Below are 23,000 nucleotides of genomic sequence, written 5' to 3' on the forward strand. Positions count from 1 at the left end.
GCCAGCTGTGTCTGTGGGATCTGATGGGGATGGCAGGGAGGGCACCTTTGGAGGGAAGCACTCAGGACACAGCTCAGCTCCACAAGCTGGCAGCGCCACCCCTGCCCCGGCTGAATGGCTGCAGGGAAAATTGATGGGGAAAGGAATGGCTCTCCTGCTGTAATTGTACAAAAGCTCTCAACAGTGTCACACCCCACAGAGTCACAGCTGATAAATAACAAACCACACCAGCAGTGTCTTGATGGTCATTTATTACAATAATCCATTCTCCTTTGGAGATCCCACTTGGTGGGAGCTGGGCTTATTTCTGTTCCTGACATCTCACTGTCCACTGACTGCATTGCTTCTGCAAGGCTGTGCTTAGGTCACTGAGGAGCAGGATTGGGTTTAGTGACAATCAATGACTTGGTGGGACGTGTCTGAGTCTCTATGGGGTCCCAAAATGATCAAATTTTGGGTGCTGCATCCCTTCAGCTGGGCAGGGATGGAGATGGGGAAGGAAGGATGTTCTCCCCTGTCACAGACATCTTTATGAAAAATCCTTTCTTTAGGATTTTTCCTCTTGAGAAGCTGAGAGGCCTCATGAACAAAATATAACCAATGGTTATCTGCTGCTGTGGAATGCAACAGGTGCAGCTGGGATTGGTGTCATGTGGTTGTTTCTAATTAATGGCCAATCACAGCCCAGCTGGCTCAGACTCTCTGTCTGACACACAAGCCTTTGTTATTATTCTTTCTTTTTCTATTCTTAGCCAGCCTTCTGATGAAATCCTTTCTTCTATTCTTTTAATGTAGTTTTAATATAATATATATCATAAAATGATAAATCAATCCTTCTGAAACATGGAGCCAGATCCTCGTCTCTGCCCTCACCCTCAGACCCCTGTGAGCACGGTCACAATCCCCTACTTCCTCCTTCCAGCAGCACTAATTCCTCACAAGATAGGAGGAAAAGGAGGGGGAACACACTGGGGTCAAAGCTCTGAGCCCTGAGAAGAGGGAGATGCTGAGGAGGTGCCCTGAGATCTTCCAGAGCAGCCCTGACCCCCCAGCACATCCCTGCAGCAGCATCCCTGCAGAACGGGGCTGCTGGCAGCACAGGGATCCCTGTCTGCCTGCAGAAATCCAGGATTTTGGTGAATCCCACTGCTCCAAACAGTCCCTGCTGCTGCCTGGCCCCTCTGGGCTGGAGGCAGGAGGATTCTGCAAGGTCCTTTACAAGAGAGTGCAAAGAGAGCCCGTGATGGGAACAAGCTCTGCTCAGGGTTTGCATCTGTTAGCAGCTGCTTCCTCTAACAAGGCAAATATTTGGTGTCAGAACGAGTTGTAGGAAGTGCTGCATAGCAGGGAAGTGTGAAGTATTCCTAATTATATGAAATACTACTCAAAATTCAATGTTTTTCACGTTTTGCGTGAGCTTAAACATCGGACTCCTGTCACAGACATTTCCTGCTGCAGTAGATGCAATTTCTAGCATAAATGGGCTTGTTTCACTAGAAAATGGGATGGTTTTCAAAGGAAAAAAGGCCAATTTGTGACTTAAAATGGGCTTTCTTAGCAAAGAGGCTTATAAACATGAAGTGATAAATGGCTTTGCATGTCTTCCATACAATAATAATGACTTTCTAATCAAAATAATGAAAAAGTCACAGCCAGGAGAGGGGAGAGAAGTCTCATTCAGGTTTTAATGCACTTTAGGAAACAAATATATGAAAACTATAAATTCAGTTCCCCTCTATGGTGTGAGTTTGTGTTGCAGACATGTCAGTAATACTTCTTTGCATTTGTTTTTATGATGTTATAAATCAAACTCCTGGTCTTGCTTTGCCACCTTCTGAGATGAATTTCATGGAATAATGTTGTTAGACCACAGGAAATACATTTCTTAGGATACCCTGTGTGGCAGTGGCACCTGATTTCCTAGCACCATCTATGTTTTTAGAACAAAATTTATCTTCTGGTTCGACTTGTTGATTTAACATGTAAATTTATTGTTTCATAATAGCTGATCTGAAGAGCAACAGAGGTGGTTGCTTCTCTGTTGGCCTAAAAATGCTTCAAAATCTGCCTACTGAGGAGCTGGGATCTCCTTCTCACATGTGCTCCAAAATAAAAATGATGGGATGTGCCCAGAAAAACATAAAATTCAAAATTCACAGTTTGGGGAAAGCTCCAAATCCCTTGGCTACAGACCAGCCTGGGTGACCCAGGAGGCTGAGGTTGCTTTGCTGGGATGTGTCCAATTCCTGATAATTCCCTGAAAAACTGTTGGATAAAGGACATGGATGAGGGAATGTCAAATCTGGGAGCCCTGGGCTCTTGCAGACACAACTCCAAGAGGTGCAAAATTCACAATTTGGGAAAATCTTCCAAATCCCTTGGATGTAAAGGAGCCTGGGTGACCCAAGAGGCTGAGGTTGCTTTGCTGGGCTGTGTCCAATTCCCTGGAAAAATTCTGGACAAAGGACATGGATGAGGGAATGTCAAAGCTGGGAACCCTGGGCTCTTGCAGACACGGCTCCAAGAGGTTCCAAAAGCAGCGGCTTTGTTGCAGTTTTCCCCATGGGATGCAGGTTTATTGTCCAGGAGGGTTTGGACAAACATTCCTGGGCAATGTGAGGCTCTCACTGTGTGGCTCCAGAGGTTCCTGCAGCCCTTGCCCAGCTGTGGCCTCTGTGCTCGCGTGGGCTTTGGGCAGGTGCTTCCACCTGAGGCAGCCCCAGAAAACTCATTTTAGTGAAGAGTCACTGAAACCCATGTCAGAATTCCCTAGGAGTGCCAGGGGAGCAGGGCCTGGTGCTGGGAACATCAGAACATCAGCTTTGACAGCTCCTGCTGAGCCCTGCTCCAGCTCCCATCCCTGATGGGACAGATGGGAATTCCAAAGGCTGCCACATTCCCATTCCAGAACTGACCACAAATGGGGGGTTTTTTCCCACATTAAGGCTGTCTTTTATGAGAGAAAATTAATTTGGATTTTGCTGTGGGCCTGTGCTGTCTGGTTCTGCAGAGGTGGGCAGCCAGAGAAGTAGCCATGGCATAAGCACCTGTGGCAATCAGATATCAGCAATATAAACCATTAATATCACCCTGAGCATTGGCTTTGGGCAATAACTGGAAGTCTCTGCCTGTTTTGGAAACTGTTTTTTTGTTTCTTGCAGTGGAGCAAACTTAGATTACCAGTCTAAATGCTAATACCCAGAATGAATGGGATTTAATAAAGTGAATTTATATGTAGATTGTGACATTAGTATTTAATTATGTACCCATCATAACACTGATGAAGAAAGCTGCTAAATATTGGTGCACTGAAGGTAGAGCTTACTCTTAAAGAGCAAGTATATTTTAATTTCTTACCTCTTTCCTAATCTTCCTAAATAACAGGATAAATTATGTACTGTTTACCAATACTCACCTTCATGCTGGATTGCAAATGAGGCTTCCAGAGTAGCAGCTGATCTCATAGAAAGCTGTGCTTGTGTTTCAGTAAAACTGTGATAACAGACCTGTTTCTCTGCTATGTTTTATTAGGCCAAATAAAGTCTTGTGATTTAAAAAAATTATTATTTTAATATTAATTAAAAATAGTATGTTGTCTCTATGTTTTTTTTTTTTCCCTTAACCTTTCCTTTTCTATTTTATTTTTTTTTTCAGACCATGGAAAGCCCAAAGTATGAGCTGGTGATAGAAGCCAAGGACATGGGTGGGATGGATGTGGGACTGACAGGCACAGCCACTGCCACCATTCTCATTGACGACAAAAATGACCACGCGCCAGAATTCACCAAGAAGGAGGTAAGAACTGGCCATCTGTTCTCTCCAAAATGGTGCAAGCAATCCTGATCAGCTCATTTCTAAATATAAAGATGTTCTTGGAGGAAAGAAGACAGTACAGAATGTTTTTTGCTCAGTCTGACAGACTTTACTGGAGCTGCTCTTTTCTTTTTTTTTTCACGTTAATGAACGTGTGTGCACCAGCTCCAAACCACAGTGCAACCATAATGTTAAAAAAAAAAATGATGTCATGTAGAGATTGGCTAGGCAGGGTACAAACCTGTAAAATCAATTTTCTGGTGGTACCTTTCTCCTTTTGCTCCTGTGGGGGGAAATAGCAAAACTAGCTTAAGGCTTTGGATGGTCAGGACCGTGGGTGAAAACAACATTTTCTTCCTGTCTACAGCACTTCCCCTGTGAGCCAGCCAGAGTTTGGGGGTCTGGAATTAAAGCTCCAGCCCTAAATGCTTCAAATTTAGCCTACGGGTGGAATTTGCAAGGAAAGGTTTCTGCTCTGTAAATTGAATTCAGCTGGAAGTTCTGATAAACCCCAAAACCAAGGGGAGGGAATTCCCTGCCTGAATCCACCAGACTTCCTGCCCTGCTCACGCTGTTCTCTTCCACCCCCTACATTTACTCTGAGTCTGATTTATTTTGGTATCTGGAGAGAATGAGAGAGTTTTAAAAATTTTACCTAATTACAGCCAGGTTGGATTTTGCTGCTAGAGTTTCCTGGGGCTCTGCAAACTTTTAAGGAGAAATTCCCAAAATATGAGAAGTAAACCTGATTTTAAGATAATTGTGGAGAAGGAAATGGAAACCTATTGCTGTAGAGTTTTTTTTTATTTAACCTGAATTATATTTTTACCTTTTTAAAATTTGTTTCCTAGCCTAATATTAGTGATTTGCCAATGGATTATACTGAAACAAATTACTGTTATTTGATTTGAAGAATTATTTCTTTTATAAACGCAAAGTAAATGAAATTATTCAAACATGACAGAGAAGGGTTTTAAAAAAAGGGAAAAATAAGAAGAAAGTAGAAACAATGACAATTGTGCCAAGGGAATATCTCTATAACTACATCAGTAAAACGCTTTGGCAGTATTGTTTCAGTCACCTGAAAATTATCATGGACAGACTGCTCCAAACCCTTCAAGTACATGGGTGACAATTAAGTGACAATGATCAAACTATTCATTCCTTTAGAATTACCTTTTAGATCAGGCTTTTAATGCTCTGAAAGCCATTTCCTGACAACCAATACTTAAAATATCCTTGAAATGCTGTATTTTTTTTAACCCTCTGGAAAATAACAATGTACAAGGACAGCTTGGTGCATTTAGAAATAAGAATTTATTGGATCAATCAGTATTGATTGCAAGTCATGTCAGTCAGAGTCCTACCTACTTGAATTTCCAAAGTTGGAGAATTCTTCTCTGGAAGAAATATTTCTAGATTGAATTCCTTTGAAGTGTTTCTATAATTATAGTCCTGTTTGACTAAATTTGGTAATTTGGACACAAAAATTCATGTGCCTGCTTAGCCATAAATGTATTGTTAGTCTCAATTTCTGTGGAAATTCAGAAATGCTCATAAATTCAGTTCTGTCAGTGATAGTAAAAGTTACTTTGTACCCTGGAAAGTTTGTGGGTTTTAGCATGGAAATAGGTGTGAAGAGACAGCATTGTCTTGTTTTCTTTGAAAAGTCTGCTCTTAGATATTTTTCTTGCATTTTTTTCTCTTTTCCATAGTGACACCTCTCTTCCTTTTTTATGGTTTGCTGTGAGTTTGAACCTTTCACTATTTAGAGATGCTAATGACCTCAGAAATCTTCCCTCTGCCTTGCTAAGTGATGCTCATATTCCACGAAGAAGGCAGGAAAAATCAGCCTTTCATGTATGGTGCCAGCCCCCTGCAGGAGCAGATTCTCTGTTAAAATAAGAGCAGGGAGGTGTCTATCAGTTGATTTAATGCCACTTTATTTGATTTTCTGCTGGAAGTGCTTAGTTATTGCAATTTAATACCAGTTGCATACCACAGGTTGCAATACTATTGATTGGAATTAGAGCTGAAAGAAAAAGACAATATTTTTCAAGGTAACTTCTGAAGGAGAAAGCTCAAATTCAGTAAATCTGAAGCTTTGATTACAAAGTGTAGCTTCTTTTATTTATTTTATTAAATAAATAAATTGAATTGTAAATAATAAATTAAATTATTTCTGGCCTTAGACACTTCCGGGGATGGGGCAGCCACAGCTTCTCTGAGCAACCTGTTCCTTATCACCCTCACAGGGATGAATTTCTTTCAAATATCCAATTTAAATCCACATTTTTTTAGCTAAAGCCCATTCCCACTTGTCCTATCCTACCTGCTCTTGTGCAGAGTCTCTCTCCTGGCAGAGGCAGCGCTTGCCCAGTGACTCTGCTCTCCCTGTTCTCTCTTTTCCCCTCCCTGCATCCCCCTCCCAGGCCAGGAAAATTCACCCAAGGTGTGCCAGGTACCCCAGGAGCAGCTGAGCATCCTGGCTGGGGTCCAGCACAGCAATTCCTCTGCCTGCAGAGCTGAAGCCCTGGAGGCTTGGGGTGCTGTCATGATCCACCCTTATGAACGGGCTTCGTGATGGGTCGTGGATTTGATCTCAGGGTGCAAAAAAACCTGACATGGTACAAGGGGGTTTGCAGTAATAATCAAAACAAATGCACCTTTATTGAATGACCACAGCAAAATGTGATAGAGGGATTAAGGGAGAGGAAAAGATAGACAAAGAGAGAGAAAAGAGGGAGAGAGAAAGAGGGGGATAGAGCTACCAAACGTAGAGACAAAGTCCTTTGGTCCAGTCCAGTCGAGGATCCGCCTGTTACATTGGGGAGATCTCAAAGTCTCTGGCTAACTCAGAGGTTTTTATTATGATAACTCTATTGGAAATTGTGAGGGGGGAAACAGATACAGTAAGGAATAGATGTAACAGGTAGTCCATGCTCTCAGCAGTAAACGAGAGCCATTGTGTTCTTGGTCCAGCGGTCACACCCTGCAGGCAAACATCTCGCTTTGGTCAGCTTTGCCTCCCCCACACACCTGCCCCGGGCTGGGGTTCAGTCCCAGTCCTTGGGGGAGCAGAGGGGCCTTTTCACATGGGGGTTCCATGTCTCACTCCTTGGAAGGAGCAGAGGGGCCTTTTCACATGCGGGTTTCATGTCTCAGTCCTTGGGAGGAGCAGAGGGGCCTTTTCACATGGGGGTTCCATGTCTCAGTCCTTGGGGGGAGCAGAGGGGCCTTTTCACGTGGGGGTTCCATGTCTCACTCCTTGGAAGGAGCAGAGGGGCCTTTTCACACAGAGGTTTCAGTCCCAGTCCTTGGGGGGAGCAGAGGGGTCTTTTCACATGGGGGCTCCATGTCTCACTCCTTGGAAGGAGCAGAGGGGCCTTTTCACATGGGGGTTCCATGTCTCACTCCTTGGAAGGAGCAGAGGGGCCTTTTCACATGGGGGTTTCAGTCCCAGTCCTTGATGGAGAGGCTCCTCACATCTCAGTCTGTCTGTCACAGTGGTTGTAAAGCAGGTGAGGGTCTGCTGTGGGGACCACCTGACACTCAGGAGAAGCCCAGCCAGGCCGAGAGCTGGGACAGCTCCCAGGGCTGTTGTTGCACAAAGGGCACGGTGCCCCCTTCTTCTTCTCATTGGGCTCAGTGTACAGCAAACAACACCTGTGAAAACAATGGCTTGGCAACGCTCTCAGGCCTCAGGGCCTTGTGGGATGTGACAGAGCAGAGATTCTAGACAGGGGGGTCTTCTCTTCAGTGGTCCCCAATGACGATTGTGAGGCAGATGAGGGATATTTCGGACAGACTCTCACAGGTGTGTGTCAGGAGCTTTGATGGCTCAATAAATAAGACTTTGCTTCAGCCCACTTCATTATTTGCTTATTGCCCTGTCACTCCACACAATTCCAAAATCTCTGCCTTGTTCTGTCTCACATCCGCACTTCTGCTAATGATGGGCTCTGAGCAGGGTAAAAATCCATTCAGGTGTGCAAACAGTACCCTGCTCCCTCCAGGGGTTTTAATAATTTCATCTTCAATGCCAAATAGAGCAATATTTTAAGAGTTCCTCCAAAAATCCCAGGTGAGGCAGCAATGTCTGCCTTTTAAAAGGTCACAGTGGCTGGGATATTGTGCCAGATTTAAATTACAGAGATTGAAAATAGATATACTTGTAAAGTTAGTGGCTGCTTTGTAAAATTTACAACCTTAATTCTATTATGGGAAAAAGTTTTAAAATTAATTTTATGAATTATTATTTTGTGTCACAAAGGATTTTGGAGTTTCCTTTCAGGCAGGGAAAGGCCTTAAGATCAAATTTTGTTCAGCTGTAAGGGATTGCTTATGAGAAAATAAGGAATGAAGCAAAGCAAGGAGCAGGCACAGATTGTTCTGGAAAATCTGACACCTGGCTTGCATCCTGCAGGATATTCCCAGTGGGTGGAAATGAGCTGGACTGAGTGAGCACTGAGGGTGCTGAGTCTTTATACCTAGAACATTAACAAAAATGAGAATTCTTTTCTTGTGTAACTGTAAGAGTGGCTGACAGATCACTGCAGTGTTGTGTCCTGCAAAAAAGGGGGATTTTGGTCCAGAGTTGAAGCCACTGTGGTTGTGATGAAAAATTAACAATGTGGCATCTGCTGAAAGACACAAGCTGGCAAATTCTCCTCTTGTGTCTGTTCCTGGAGGCCTGGCTCTGCCTAAGACCTGGAGAGGGAAAAAATGAGTTCTAACACAAGAAAGATATGGACTTGACCCCTTTCTGTCTTTCTTCCTTCTCCAAAAGAATAGCCCAACAAATCCTATTTACTCCATTCCTGCCTGCAGAGCATGTGCTCAAAAATGAGATTCCTCTGACTCTGTTTGCCTTTATCTCTGACCTGAATTTTTAAAACTTCCATTGCTGCTCTTTCATGTGTTGTTTTCCCAATATATCAGATATATTGTCCTTCCTTGGTAAATCCTGCCAGGCACTGGATAGGGGAGTGCAGTGCTGTGGCTGAAGGGGATGATTTTCCTGCAGTGCCCCCAGTTCCCACATTTCTCCTCCTCCACAGATTTGGGGCTGCAGCCCATCCCTAGCCAAACCTGGAAAAGTGGGATTTGTCACAGTGATCCCACTGGCACATAACAAACAGAGAATTCATTTGGCCAGGGAACAGGCATTCCTCACACAATTCCTCTTTCTGCCACTTCCAGCATCGCCTTCAATTCCACCCATTTCTGGGACAAAGAAATGTAACACAGAAATAATTCTGTCACACCAGGGAGAGCAAGATTAGGGAAAATATTTTGCCTGGTATAATTTTTTTAAATATACCTGTTCTTAGAAAATAATTTTCCAGTAAAATAAAGATCTTGCCTCCTGCGAACAGAATAAAATTTGTGTAATTTGACAAAACCCCATCATGGTGAGACCTGAGATACACCAGTGCTGGGAGTCTTGAGTGAGAAATATGATTTGCTCCCATTTTGAATAGCAGCTGATAAATGGTTTATAAAAGAGTAATAAATGACTAATGGGAGCTCTAATAAATGATTCATCAGTTCCTGTGGAGGGCTGTGAGTGGTAGGACCTCGTGCCCATGACGGATGGTGGCCTGCAGCGCTGTCTCCTGGCTCAGCTGTGGCACCCACTGGGGAAGGCAGCCCTGGAGGAGAATCTGCACCTCCCTCTGCTCGTGGCTCTCAGAGGATCTGAGACGTGCACAGCTCCATCTGGAGAGACTGCTCGTGCAGCTCAGGCTGCTGAGTCCCTGCTTTAGCTCTTGGTATTGGTTAAACTGTGCTGAGGAACAAATAGGGAGTTAAAGCAATTGGAAGGTTCCTCCTGGATCACCTCTCCATTCTTTTACAAAAATGTCTCTCTTGGACATGATACTTTTTTTTTTTCCTGTGGTAAACAGAGACCTTAGCAACCCAGAGCAGATCTGCCCATTGACTTTGCATGTTTGAAGCCAACCAATCTCACCTCTACTCTCCTGTGGACTGACTCCTTCTTACCTTGTCTTGCAGGGAAAATTTTGCCCTTTGGGACTCTTAATGGATTTTTTTCCTTTCTGTGCACTGAGCTGGACCACACCTTTAGACACAATCATGTTAATGGTAGATGATTCCTCTTCCAACCCCCTTCCACAGGGTTTTTTCTTTATTTTTCTTTACATCTGACTGGGAGAGCTATTGAGTGAGAACTGTGGTGGTGTTTGCAGGGGTCCCAGGATGAGGGAATAGATGAGAATCTTGACTCCATGTTTCAGAAGGCTGATTTATTATTTTATGATATATTATATTTTATTAACAGAAAATGGTATATTAGAACTATACTAAAAGAATAGAAGAAAGGATTTCATCAGAAGGCTTGAAAGGAATAGAAAGGAATGGAATGATCATAAAATCTTGTGGCTGACCAGAGAGTCTGAGACAGCTGGGCTGTGATTGGCCATTAATTAGAAACAACCACATGAGACCAATCCCAGATGCACCTGTTGCATTCCACAGCAGCAGATAACCATTGTTTGCATTTCATTTCTGAGGCCTCTCAGCTTCTCAGGAGGAAAGATCCCAGCAAAATAATTTTTCATAAAATATGTCCGTGACAGAGAGCCACAAGTGTGTGGAAAACAGAGCCAGAGAGGTGCTAAAACCCAGCTGGGCAGCGAGGCCAGGGCTGCAGCCCTCTCCCCGTCCCTGCTGGGGTGGAAATCACAGAGCAAACCAGGCAGAACAGAGAGAAAAGCAGCAGGAGCTGCCAGGGAGGCTCAGGGAGCTGGGGACAATAAAACCACGTTGGGTTCTTCCCACCCCACAAACTGCTCTCACCTGCTGCATTTTGGCAGGGCTGAGGGGCTGGAGCAGCAGCACCAGATCTGAGCAGATGACAAACCCCTGCCAGGCTGAGAGTTAAGAATCAGAGTTTCATTATAGCCTGAACCAATCTGAAATTCCAGCAGCCTGCTCAAATTGGATCAAACTCCCCCAGCGCTGATTTGTCAGCAGGAAGAGTTTTGTGGCCTGGATAAAACCATTGCAGCAAAATCACATGAGCAGAATGCATATTGGAATTTCCATTTGGCTCCCATTTTTTGGGCTGTGAGACAATTTACATGCAGAGAAATCAGAATTCATGCAGGAACTCAACAGAGCAGGGCAAAGCCTCTCCAGCTGTCAGTAAACTTTGGCACAAAGAGCAGCTTCAGGATGGCTGGGGATCACCAGAGAGGAGCTCTTGGGCCACCCTTGCTTTTTGTAGAGTTGTAGATACAGCTGGAAAGGCTCCTGGAGCATATCTTAACCTTCAGAAGCCTCTGCATTGGATAAATATTTGCACTGACCTTTTCACTCAGCTTTATTTCCACTTCATCCTCTTGCAGCAGTTCACTAACACACTTGACATAGCTCCAAGTGCCCAAAAGTCTCCTTGAAAGCAAATGAAAGATTTTACCTGGCATATTTTTTATGTGTGAGAGGCAGAATTTATGAAAGGAAGCAAACATCTAAATAGCAGCAAATGTTTTGTTTTCTAAATGAAGACTGTGAGCATTCTGTTGTCACTGCAAAATGAAATTTAATTTCAAAATGAAATTTAATTTTCAGTGACTATACCATTGCTTCATGGTTAATAAATGGTCTCACCCATGGTACAGTTCATGGCATCCAGAGTTTTCTGAGCTGTCATGACTTATAGAAGAGGTTTCAAAATCACATAAGCAGTTTAGGAATCTAAAATCTAAATAACAGTCATGTAGACACCCCTTCTTTTTTTTTTCCCTTAAATAATTTTAGATGTCAAAAATAATTTTAAAAATATTACTGGACTTAATAAAGTAGCTGTGAAGACATCTGGTGCCCACAGGAGTTCAAAAATCTGGGTTTAGGAGCAGAGATTGCTTGGACTCGCAGTGGAATTAGGATTCCAAATATCTGTCTCTCTTCTAAAAACTTTCAAATAACCTGGAAAAATGCCCATGATCAAGAAGAAGGTTTATTAATATTTCTCAGTTGTGTTGTGGTGCTCCCAAACCAAGGACATCTGGAAGACTTATTTAAACAGTCTGGCTATCTGGATAATGAAATTACGCTTTTTGTTTGTTTTTTTTTTACTTCTTCTTGAATATTGTGTGTCAGTTTTTATCAGAATTAGCTGGCTTGAGGATTCTCATGTGATCAGAAATGCTCAGCACCACTCAGGATTGAATTACCAACAACCTTAACAACAAATACTCTGCTGTAGCGCTTTCAAGAGTAGAATAATTTCAGAGAAAGGAAAACAAACACGATTATTCTGTGCATTGAGTGAGACAGAGACCTCTTCAGCAAGAAACCAAACCAAATGAAATAACATTGTTTGGAAGACCAGTGGTTCCTGGACTCATCCAGATTCACACTGTGTGCATAATAATCTGTATTCATGTGGCTTTCAGCAAGCTATCTGCATAACCAGTGTAAGCACTTTGTTCAAGAACTTTTGCAAAATATGTTTAACACGGAGTCCATGCACTTATCACATAATTAGGGCTGGATGTGCTGCCTGGCAGGAGGCAGCAGATTCCCACATTTATCTCTGCTCGTGAGGGGCGAGCTCATTGCTTTGTTTCTCTCCACCAAGGTCAGGAAATACATGAAGTTGTCTATTTAATCTCCAGATAAACACATTTTAGTGGTGCATAAAACAACAGAGTGCCTGCTTTATAACCTGGGAGCAGCTGAGAAACACTTGTACAATGCAGGAAAGGGTCCGTGAATAGAAATGGTCATTCAAACAGTGGGAATTTGGGGAGGAACACAAAGGCACTGTGCTGCTCCTCCACATCTGATTTTCCTCCCAGCACTCCTGCTCTCCAAGTAGGCTCACACAGCAAACTTGCATTTTTGCCAGTCCTTTTCCCTTTTTGTCCCCCCTTTTTGTCACTGTTCCTTCCCTGCCCTTTGTTTAGCTGCCCTGATTTGCTGTCCTCAGCTGATCTGAGCCACCCTGATGCCAACTCCTTTGCCTTCTGCAAGCCTGGGGTTGTGCTTGGGAAGTCAGCAGCAGCTCCATGGCAGTAACAGCAATTCTCTCTGCAGCTGGCAAATTCTCACCACAAACCCAAAAATCCTCTGCTGCCTTATCCTCCAAAGGCTTCTTCCATCTGCTTCTGCAAGCAGCAAATACCCAAACCCTGCAAGCAGCAGAAAAGCCATAAAACCCCACAATTTACTGCTCTCTTCCCCAAGAAATGAAGGTTAATGTGCTTCCTCAACGTGGTCCATGAAGTGTGAACTTTACAACAGATTTTAAGGTCAGGATTACAAAGTAAGCAGTAGCAGTGAGAGTTTGGAGTACCTGTAGCACAAACACATTTGGGTGAGGAGCTGGAGAGTAGAAATTAGAAATTAAAAAGGAAGGAAGGCTCAGACAAAGGCTCTTGAGGGAAGCACAAGCTAAACAAAGATAATGTAATGTCTCCAGGTCTAGTTTTGGATCACTTATTCAGGGAAGCTGTATAAAAATAATTATTAGCAATCATTGCCAGGAGTGGGTATGTGCTTTTCCAATTAAACAAAAAACAAACAAAAAAAAAAAAAAAAACAAAAAAAAAAATCCCAAAGAAACCCCTCCAGCTGGAATTTTGCAGTTGTCTTCAAATCAAATTAGGACTGTTTTCTACAGATTTCAATTGGACATTTTAAATTTTGAGTATTTTCCCTGTAATGCATAATATTATTATATAAATATAATATTGTAATATATAATATTATGATATATAATATAACTGCTCTAAATGTACTGGTGAAGCAGTCCATGGGAATGCCCTTTGATTTCACTCTTCTCCCAGAGCATTCATGGCATATTGAACTTCACAAACTGTCCAAGGAATTCCAGCTCCAACACTGAGTGCTGGCAGGTGACACAGAGACTTCCAAGAAGATTCACACAGTTTCCTTCAGATCAAGATATAAAATGATGCATCAATCTCCTTTCTGAAATTAACTTTGGGAGTCTCTTTTGGGAGACCTCGTTTGACTGTGTGACATCCAGCTGAAAAAAACCTTGGTGTGGAAACAGTGATTTCTACATGTGGTGCTCATTGCAGAGTGGCTCCTAAATCATCATTGTCTTGTTCATAGAATCCCAGAATGATTTGGGTTGCAAGGGACCTTAAAATCATCTCATTCCTTTTGCCATTGATGCCTCAGGTTTTGGCTTTTCTATTTTCCACATTCTGTGCTGCTTCAGTGTGTGGGTCTGGGTTCACATCAGGGGATGCTGAGCTCTGTGCACAGAGCAGGGACACAAAACAATTCCTGCTCCAGCTGGGCACCAAGGACAAATGATCCAAATCTCAGCCCAGGAGCACAAACCCCGTGGGCTGGAGAGAGAAAAACAAGGATGGGACTGCAGGGGCTAAAGCTGGAATGGGACAATGAACTGCAAGATGCAAATGGAGCAGAACTGATCCCAGGGAGAGACCCCGGGAGCGCTCGGGCATTTTGGGACCATTTTGGTTCATCTTGGGTTCATTTTGGGACCATTTGGTTCATCTTGGGTTCACTTTGGGACCATTTTGGTTCATCCTGGGTTCATTTTGGGACCATTTTGGTTCATCTTGGGTTCACTTTGGGACCATTTTGGTCCATCTTGGGTTCGTTTTGGGACCATTTTGGTTCACCTTGGGTGCAGCCCTGGCTAGGCTCTTGTACTGCCCAAGGTGCATCCATTGAGGAGATCCTTTTAATAAATCCCTGCTTTACTCTTTAGCTCTGCCCAGCCTCTGCTCCAGCTCAGCCTTCCCAAGGTATCACTGTGGCAGGGACCCCTTCCACCATCCCAGGCTGCTCCAAGCCCTGTCCAACCTGGCCTCGGACACTTCCAGGGATCCAGGGGCACCCTCAGCTTGTGCCAGGGCCTCCCCACCCTCATAGGGAACAATTTCTCCCTAATATCCAATCTAATCTTCCCTCTTTCTGTCTAAAGTAATTCAGAATGTAAATTGTGGGTCAGGCAGTGAGGAACAGATGACCAGGTATTACCTTTTTGGCCTTGAAGGACTTTTTACTCCATGTATAAATTATTTCAGTTCCTCACCTGAGGAATGCAGAATCTCAACAGAAATACCAAGAATTCTAAACCTCTTTGTCTGACACAGTGCAGCTGATTGGAGAAGTAACAAATAGAGGAATTGTTAGATGTGTTGCAAATATCACTGTAATCCCACGAGTTCAGAAACCCACACTGTTAATATGCCTGCAGCATCTGTGGGAGTTCTGTTTTAAAGCAGGATTAAACATGATAACACACTATAGATCTTAACATATTCAATTTGCAGCAGACAAAACCCTATTTAATACCAATTACAGAATATGTGTGAGCTGGTATCATAGCTGCAGTTTATTTGAGCAGAGGGAATTTGTAAAGCTGAAGTCTATTCATTCAAAAATAATAGTTTATGTGGCTGCTTGGGTCATTCCACTAGAGTGAAATGAGTTTTGTGATCAGTTTATCAATTCCTTCACTGACAAGTGAGATTTTAAGATTTTTCTCAGCAACACTAAAACTGATTTGGCTACTCCGAAATTTGCCAACCATCTGTGCACACGAATCAAAGTGTCAGGATTATTTAGACAAAATATCTTTTTGCTTTCTGCCCTGAAGCATTAAAATAGACAATGGGTAAAGTCACCATGCTAAAAGGAGTTGTAGGTTTATTCAAATAAAATTTTTAGCAAATGCCTGTGAAAGATATTCATTTGGGAAGAAATAAAATTATACAGGCCTGGTTGTGTCTTGAACTTAGTGGAATGAAAATGGTGTAGTTACATGTAACGAAAAACAGATTAAGGGGTTCTTACAGGACTCCTTGCAGTTATGGTCTCTTTTGAGGAAAATGGTTCAGAAGTGGAATTTATTCATATCCTTTAGTTCCCACTTTGGCTTGTTTCCAGGACTTGTTTGCCTTAGAGTTCCAGATGCTTATTTGCTGAAAGGGGAGCCCTTTCTCCAGCCGTCTGTCCAACAGTCACTTAATATTTATTTGTTTTTACAAATGTGTTCCCCTGTGTTCTCAGTCCATATGTCACAAAAAAGTGTAAGCCCAGCTCTACACAGAGAATTGATGTTTTCTTCCCTTTCCCATCCTAGACTTTGACCAAATTAGGAAAAGTCCATTCATCGCAGTTGTTTTCCTCACCCTATCTTTCCCTCCAACACTAATGCTCTACAGCCAGTCCTTTGGAGTTTTTATTCTAACTCCTGTTCTCCTCTTGATGCAGCTTTTATAGAGAGATTTTTTTTTCACTTCCCTGTGCTAATCACTTGTGTCCTCTCCTTGATATTTAATTTGCCCAGTGCTAAAATTTATCCTTCAATGTTCCTTCTGCCTGTTGCATCATTCCCTTTTTTTAAGACAAAACAAACTTCCCCATTCCAACTAACAAAAGAGCAAACTCTTGGATTTTCTCCCTTCTGAGCCTATTCTTTAGTTAGAATTCTGCCAGGAGCCTTCTTTGAATTTTAATAATTAGCTTTAAATTTCCCTTTCTCCCAAAGTGCTCAAGCCTGATCACCTGACATTCCTTCAGCCCCTCTGCTCCTGTTTCCAGCTGCTGCCTCAGAGCTCCCAGACTCTCCAGAGATGGATCCCTGACTGCTTTTTGCTCGGTGACTCCCCTTTCTCTCTGCTCTTATTTTCACCACTTCTCCCCTCTCTTTCTGCATAGAAAACTTTTTTTTGTACTATACCACCAAAACCGGGTTCCGACCTTTGTCCTCTCATGATCCCCATCCTGTCCCCATGATTTTCCCCTTTTTTTCTCACTTCTGGAAGACCTTCCTTTTCCCATCCCTTGATCCCACCCCCCAGTGAACTCTTCCTCATGCCCTCATCCCCTGCTTCCCCTGGGAGCCACCTCTTTGTTTTCAGTGCCTTAAGCTGAATATTTGCCCAGTCTGTGCACACCCTTTGCCTGCCTTCTATAAATCCAGCCCCGTGGCTGTTGGCTTGCACACATCCCCTCGTTTGTTCCTTTGAAGCTTTATTTCCTCCTCCCCAGCTCATTTGTTCTGCCCATCTCCAGCCACCGAGGCTGGCAGTGCCCATACATTAACTGGTACTGTCAGAGGTTCTTAGATCAATGATTTTGTTTCATTTAGAAGACTGATGGTGAGCAGAGCACTGCTGTCCTCAAGAAGTTTAAAGGGTTGAAAGCAATCTCTCAGCTGAAAAAAAATATATAAAGTTTAAAAAATCAAACTAATTATGTGAGGAAGTTTTGAAAGAAACATAAGGAAGATCAATCCTGCTAAATAAGCTTAAATCTAAACCAACAGTTGTCTGAAATAATATCAGGGAAGAAGATTTATCTGTAGTATTGATATTCTTAACTGCCTGCATCCAAGCTGTGGCTCCCATCCAGATGGAGATGGGAGTGCAGTTTTAGACTGGGAAGTAAATCTGGATTTCTGTGCATATATATGAATAGAACACAGGCCACAGGTGTCTGCCTACCTACACTGAAGACCTGATATTTTGTTTTTCTAAAGCTGCATTTTCTAACATGGGTTAAAACAAAAATGAAACTTGGATTTATTTCTCTGTTTCACAGAGCCACAGAATCATTCAGGTTGGGAAAGAGCTCTAAGATCAACAGGTGAATTTGGAAATAACACAAAATATTTCCATATTTAGAAATAACACAACTGGCATTTGAAAACAAAGAACATTGTTTCTGATTAATTGATCCAGTGCTGAAGCAAGCTAAGAAACCTGTGTATGTTTGGAGACAAATGAAGGGCAGGCTTTCTGATTTAGCAGTTCTGACCTTTTCAAATTTTCCTTCTTAAATAATAATTGAAGCCATAAGTAAATAAATTCAACTTTGCCTGCAGATGTTGAACTCTTTAATGTCCTTTTCCTGTGACACAGGCACTGCCTGATATTCCTGGCACAAACAGCTTTGCCCTGCCCTGTACCAGGGCTGCCTGACATGCCTGGGAGCTGTTTCCTTTCCTCCAGGCAAATGCTTAAAATGCAGTTCCAGTCAATAAATCTGTGAGGGTTCTGTGGCTGGGCAGTGTTCACCCAGAGGTCCTCTGTGTCCCAGGGGTATTTCTTTCCTTCAATCCCCCTGTACTCAGGAGAGAACCAAATCACAAAGAGCCTTGTTTACCTGGGCTGCCTGCTGCGGTTGTTTTTGGCTGCCTGCTGGAGCTGCGGGGAGCACAGGGAGCACAGGGCCACTCTCAGGTGCTGCTGGATCAATCAGGGATGGCAGCACTGAGGGGTTTCTGCCAGCTCTGCTGGCTCCCAGCAGCACCTCTGGGAAATCTCTGCTTTGCAAAGATCCAAGAGTTCAGCCTGAGCTCCTTTGGTGCCAGTAGGGAACAGTGTCAGGATATTATTAAAAGATCTTGGGTTCTCAGATGTAATTTTAGGTGAATTTCTCCACTTCTCAAGGATTTCAGACTTGCCTGTTTCCCTTGCCTTGGGTGAGGGTTATCCCAGCTGATCAAAGAGCAATATGTGAGGACTAATCAGTTTTAGAATCTCCTTACTCCAGCAGCAATTGCTCTAATGCAATCAATTAAAAGAAAATTTTAATGATCTTAATAATTGAGCTTTTAAAGGGAACACGGCAGTTATTATTGAACTCCTAATTTATTATTTCCCATGGAGATCAGTTTGGAAAATCAAAACATAGCTTTTAAAATGCACCATCCCCTGCAGTCTCACTGGTTTATCTCTTAAATTTTCTCATTGGCTTTGTAAATAATGGCAGCATAGAAACAAGGAAGCAATGAAGCTTTTTTCATTTCTAACTTCTGTGCTATGGGAGACGCAAGGGAAAGGTTCTATTCCTGCCTGAATTCAGCAGAAGAAGGGACATCTTCACATGCATCCATACAGCCAGGAAAAACATCCTATTGGCTTCTTCCATGGATTACTTTCAAATAAACACTCCACTTGAGCTGCCTATAAATGAAGACTGGGGTTCTAGTCAGCAGAAATTCAGCTACTTGTTGCCCATTTAAATTATTTATTCAGAAATAATAAGCTTTATCAACACACACTGAGATGATTTTCTGTGTTACATGGGAAGGCCATTGTAGAGCCTTTGCTGAACTAATTTGGGAGTATTCAGGAAGCACCTTATTCACTTTTTAATGCCTGGAGTCCAGACTATAGGTTGAAGCTCACTTATCCCATCAATGTATTTTTCTTAAATTCCTAAAGTATGGACAGCATTACAAATGTTAATGCTATTATTATAGGATCATCATTTAAAAATCTCAGCATTCTCCAAAGGCTCCAGCAGCGTGTCATTTCCCTGCTTTATTAAAATGAATGAACAGATGTACAATTTATTTCTGCTGAACTATCATCTAAATTCATAAGCTATTTCTCATGTGCCTGAAATCCATGTTGGTTTCCCATTTTCTTCGCCTTAGAAAAAAAAAAAAAAGAAAAAGAAATATTCGACTCTCACATTTATCACTCTGGGGAGAGAAACGAGAAGCATACTCTCCTCTTCATTCACTTTAGGCTAATGCCCTCAATACAATTTAAATCCCATCTCTTCAAGGCTGTTCTCAAAACCCAGGCCCTGGGGCACCCTGGATCTGAGTGGAAAAGTCCCTTGCTGTCTGTGCAGGTGGCCTCCAAGGACACTGTCCCCAACAGGACAAGGTGGCACAGGGCGGCTGTGTTTGTTCTTTTGGGCTGGCACTTGCAGTGCCAGTGGAGGAGATGCAATTTCTCAGAGTCTTGGTTTGGACAGACGGGTGTCTGCTAAGGAAGGCAGGAGCCTCCCCTGAAATGGAAAATGTAAACCCCCTTCCTCCAAATTGTTATAAATTTGAAATTATGGGGGGGAGGCTCTCATTTAAGAAAATGGGAGCAGGAAGAACAGTTCTTTATTAGGGAAGAAAATAAGAAGATAAAATAAACAATGCAGTGAACCAAAACAACACTGACAGAGTCAGAACCCAACCTGACACCCTGTGGGTCAGGGTGTGGGCAGCAGAACCATTGGAAATGTGGCTCAGCCCTCCTGCAGTGTCAGGGGTGGTTCTGCTGGAGCAGGGATCCTGGAGAAAGGTGCAGTCTCTGCCTCTGAACATCCAGGGCAAGAGGCAGCTGCTGTTCCTCTGGGCAATCCAGTGCAGAAGCCGTGCTGGTGTTCCAGAATCTCCAGATTCTATCCAGGCAGGAATGCTTGGCTCCTCCCTCTGGGCAGAGCTGTGCTGGTGTTCCAGAATCTCAGATTATATCCAGGCAGGAATGCTTGGCTCCTCCCTCTGGGCAGAGCTGTGCTGGTGTTCCAGAATCCCCAGATTATAACCAGGTAGGAATGCTTGGCTCCTCCCTCTGGGCTCACATCTCCCAGTGGGATGCTGTAGTTCTTATCAGCCATGCAGGGACATTCAGTAGCTGTTATCAGCAGATGGCTCCCCTGAGAGAGGATTGGGTGTGGAAGAGATAAGGAAAACCACTCACTGAACAGAAGACAGTGGCAAGCAGAACACAATTTTCTTGGCAATCCAGGACACTCAGCTGGATGTTGGAGGAAACCAAGGAAGGGACAAATAATAGGAAGTGGGAGAGGTGAGAAGGTTGGGTGTGATTGGAGTGAAATTTATGGCTGAGGAACAAGTGTCAACTGGCCCCAGCCACTTCAAACGTGATTTCTGTGCCTTGCAGCAGAGTGGAGACGTGGCAGGTGCTCCTGGAAGGCATAAACCAAACAAGACAATGCAGAGATTGGAGGGAATGAAACCATGCATGTGAAACAGAGATGTTGCCATGGAAAAAAATGAGCATAAAAACCCCAGACAGTGCTCTCAGCCTGTCACAATCCTTATTTGTTGGCAGGGTTTGTGGGCAATGCAAGGCTGGCATTTTGCTTTAATTCCATGTGAGGAATGAGTGGATGACACATTCTAGGGGTTCTGGCAGCATTTCTTCTGTAAACCCTATTTCTAAAGCTTTATATTGTAAGGAAATTAAAAAAAAAAAACAGTGAAAACTGAATTCTCAGGCTCAGATTGTGGGGTTTAAGTCTTTTTAATTTTTAGGGGTTTTTTTTAATAAAAATCACTTTGGCAAAGAGAGGAGTGGAACAGAATGCAAATCAATCTGTTTTCTTCATTTCATAGCTGCTCCAGAATTTAAACGCAGGCCTTTAAATTCCTTTTTGCCAGACAATTCAGGAAAATGATGAAGTAATGGCTGAGATTCGTTAAAAGCATGATTTCCTTCAGAAATCTCGTCTGCATGGCAGGAGCAGTTTGCTCCTGCAGGTCTGCAAGGGAAGGGTTTTAATTCACTAATAAAATGGAGGAGTTCTAATTTGAGCAGCAATTGTGCTACAGTGGCCACACTGCAGCCTCAAAACAACTAAATTTTGATATCTAGTTTTGCCACTCTTGTCTCCTTTGGATCCTTCCCCAGGCTGAGATCAGAGTTATTTTCCTCTCCCTTTTCCTTACATTTTGTTGCCAAAAGAGGACACGACCAGCTAGGAAAGCCACAGGCAAAATTTTTATCTGCAGGAAGGAGGGCAAGTGTTATTTTGCTGTTCCACCCTGTATCTCCAGCTGCCAGCACCAAACCCAGCATAGGGAAGAGTCTTGGATGATGGGGAAGTCTTGGATGAAGGGGAGTTTCAGACTGGAATCTCAGTCAGGAAATTCTTTCTTGTCACTTGGTTTTGGCACAGAAAAAAAACCCAAATCATGGCAATCCAATGAACTTCCTGGGTGTTCATGAGCATCATGAGCCTTAAAATGTTAGAAAATCAGGGATATGTGTTTTGTTCTGCAGAGATTCTTGGATTTGGGTTTCTCATGGAAGTTTCAGGGAAGGGTTCTCAAGATATCTTCAAATTCCTCCCTCCTATTTATGTAATTTCCAATTTTCTCTTATTTTTCCTTTAAGAGCTTTGAGGTTACAGTGCCTGTGATGTGCCAGCAATCCTCCACAGCCCTTGAGCTTCCCTGCAGGTTTTTCTTCATATCTGAGGGATATGAAATCTGAGGATTTCCCAGTGAAGCCCAGCAGTTCTTGGCCTTGTCCCTGTGCAGGTGACACCCAGACAATCCTTTTATGCACAGCAGCCCCTTTGGCACCCAGAATTATCCCAGGCCATGTGCTTCAGACCTCTGTGTGTCCCAGGGCTGCTTTCCTTCCTGCTGTGGGCAGGAACCAGGGGCTGTGACCCAGTGAACAGTTCCTGCCTCTGCCCTGCATGAGCAGCAACTCCCTGCACTTCTCCACTGAGTTTTGCTGTTTGCACAACATCAAATCCCTTTTATTGTCCACAATTCTTCTTCCAGCACAGAATAAGTGATAAAACCAACATCTGCTGTCTGTGGTGTCGTCTTCTTTCATCCTCAGCACAGGAGGAGAATGGTGTATGGATTTTTGAGGGCTTTGATGTGATGGGGTTTTGCTGCTGTGTTTCTTCCTCTCTACCTGTGGTCTTGTGTTTGATGTGGAGAATTGATTAAGTCATCTGGGTGTTGTCTTTTTATTTGTTTTGGATTTTGTTGTAGGACAGGCTGGGAATATTTCACACCCAAAGGAGAGCCTGCAGGCACTGTGTAGGGCTCTATAGGCACTGTCTAAAGGTTCCAGCTTTATGTCCCATTTAGGGACACTGTGATCCTCTCTAAAACACCAAACTTCTGTCCTGCAGCTCCTGTTCTGGGCTTCTCTTAAGGTAAGGAATGCTGACAGCTGTGCCAGGGCTTGTCCTGTGGGCAAACGTGCCCAGGGGTTCAGGAGGAAATTCATCAATTCCAGGCATAGTTGAGAGTGAACTTCATTAAGAGAATGTTTTATAACCATATAGCATTCTTCATTCCAAGGAACCCCAAAGAAACACACAGAAAATGGATCTTCTCTGTGGGCAAGAGGAAAATTAAATTGCAACTTTCTCCTGCTTGCAGAGAAAACAGAGGTCTAAGACTTCATTTCCTTTATTAAAGAATTCTACTCCAGAAAGTTGCTTTAATCTCTGATGAAGCATTGCAGGTAATGGCTAACCCTGATGTTGTATTTTTACATTCAAACCTTGTTGGTGGGCAAAGGGAAGCCCACCTTATACATAAAGCCAAGAATTCAATGTTCATAAAATTGAAAACTAATCTAAGTTCATCCAAATCCAAGAATCATTATTAATCCTCACTGAATTACTGAAACAAATGA

The 23,000-nt window shown here is 43.1% G+C and overlaps 1 protein-coding gene across 2 annotated transcripts in view; it reads left to right on the top strand.

Annotated features, from left to right (window-relative positions):
• CDH13 (cadherin 13) overlaps positions 1–23,000 on the top strand; it is a 449,240-nt gene that overhangs the window by 367,151 nt on the left and 59,089 nt on the right. For both annotated transcript variants that reach the window (XM_036390362.2, XM_036390361.1), the window contains exon 8: positions 3,655–3,795. In XM_036390362.2, the coding sequence (XP_036246255.1) occupies positions 3,655–3,795 (141 nt within the window). The remainder of the gene's footprint in view (positions 1–3,654; positions 3,796–23,000) is intronic.

Source organism: Molothrus ater, chromosome 12, assembly GCF_012460135.2.
Source record: "Molothrus ater isolate BHLD 08-10-18 breed brown headed cowbird chromosome 12, BPBGC_Mater_1.1, whole genome shotgun sequence".
Lineage (NCBI taxonomy): Eukaryota > Metazoa > Chordata > Aves > Passeriformes > Icteridae > Molothrus > Molothrus ater.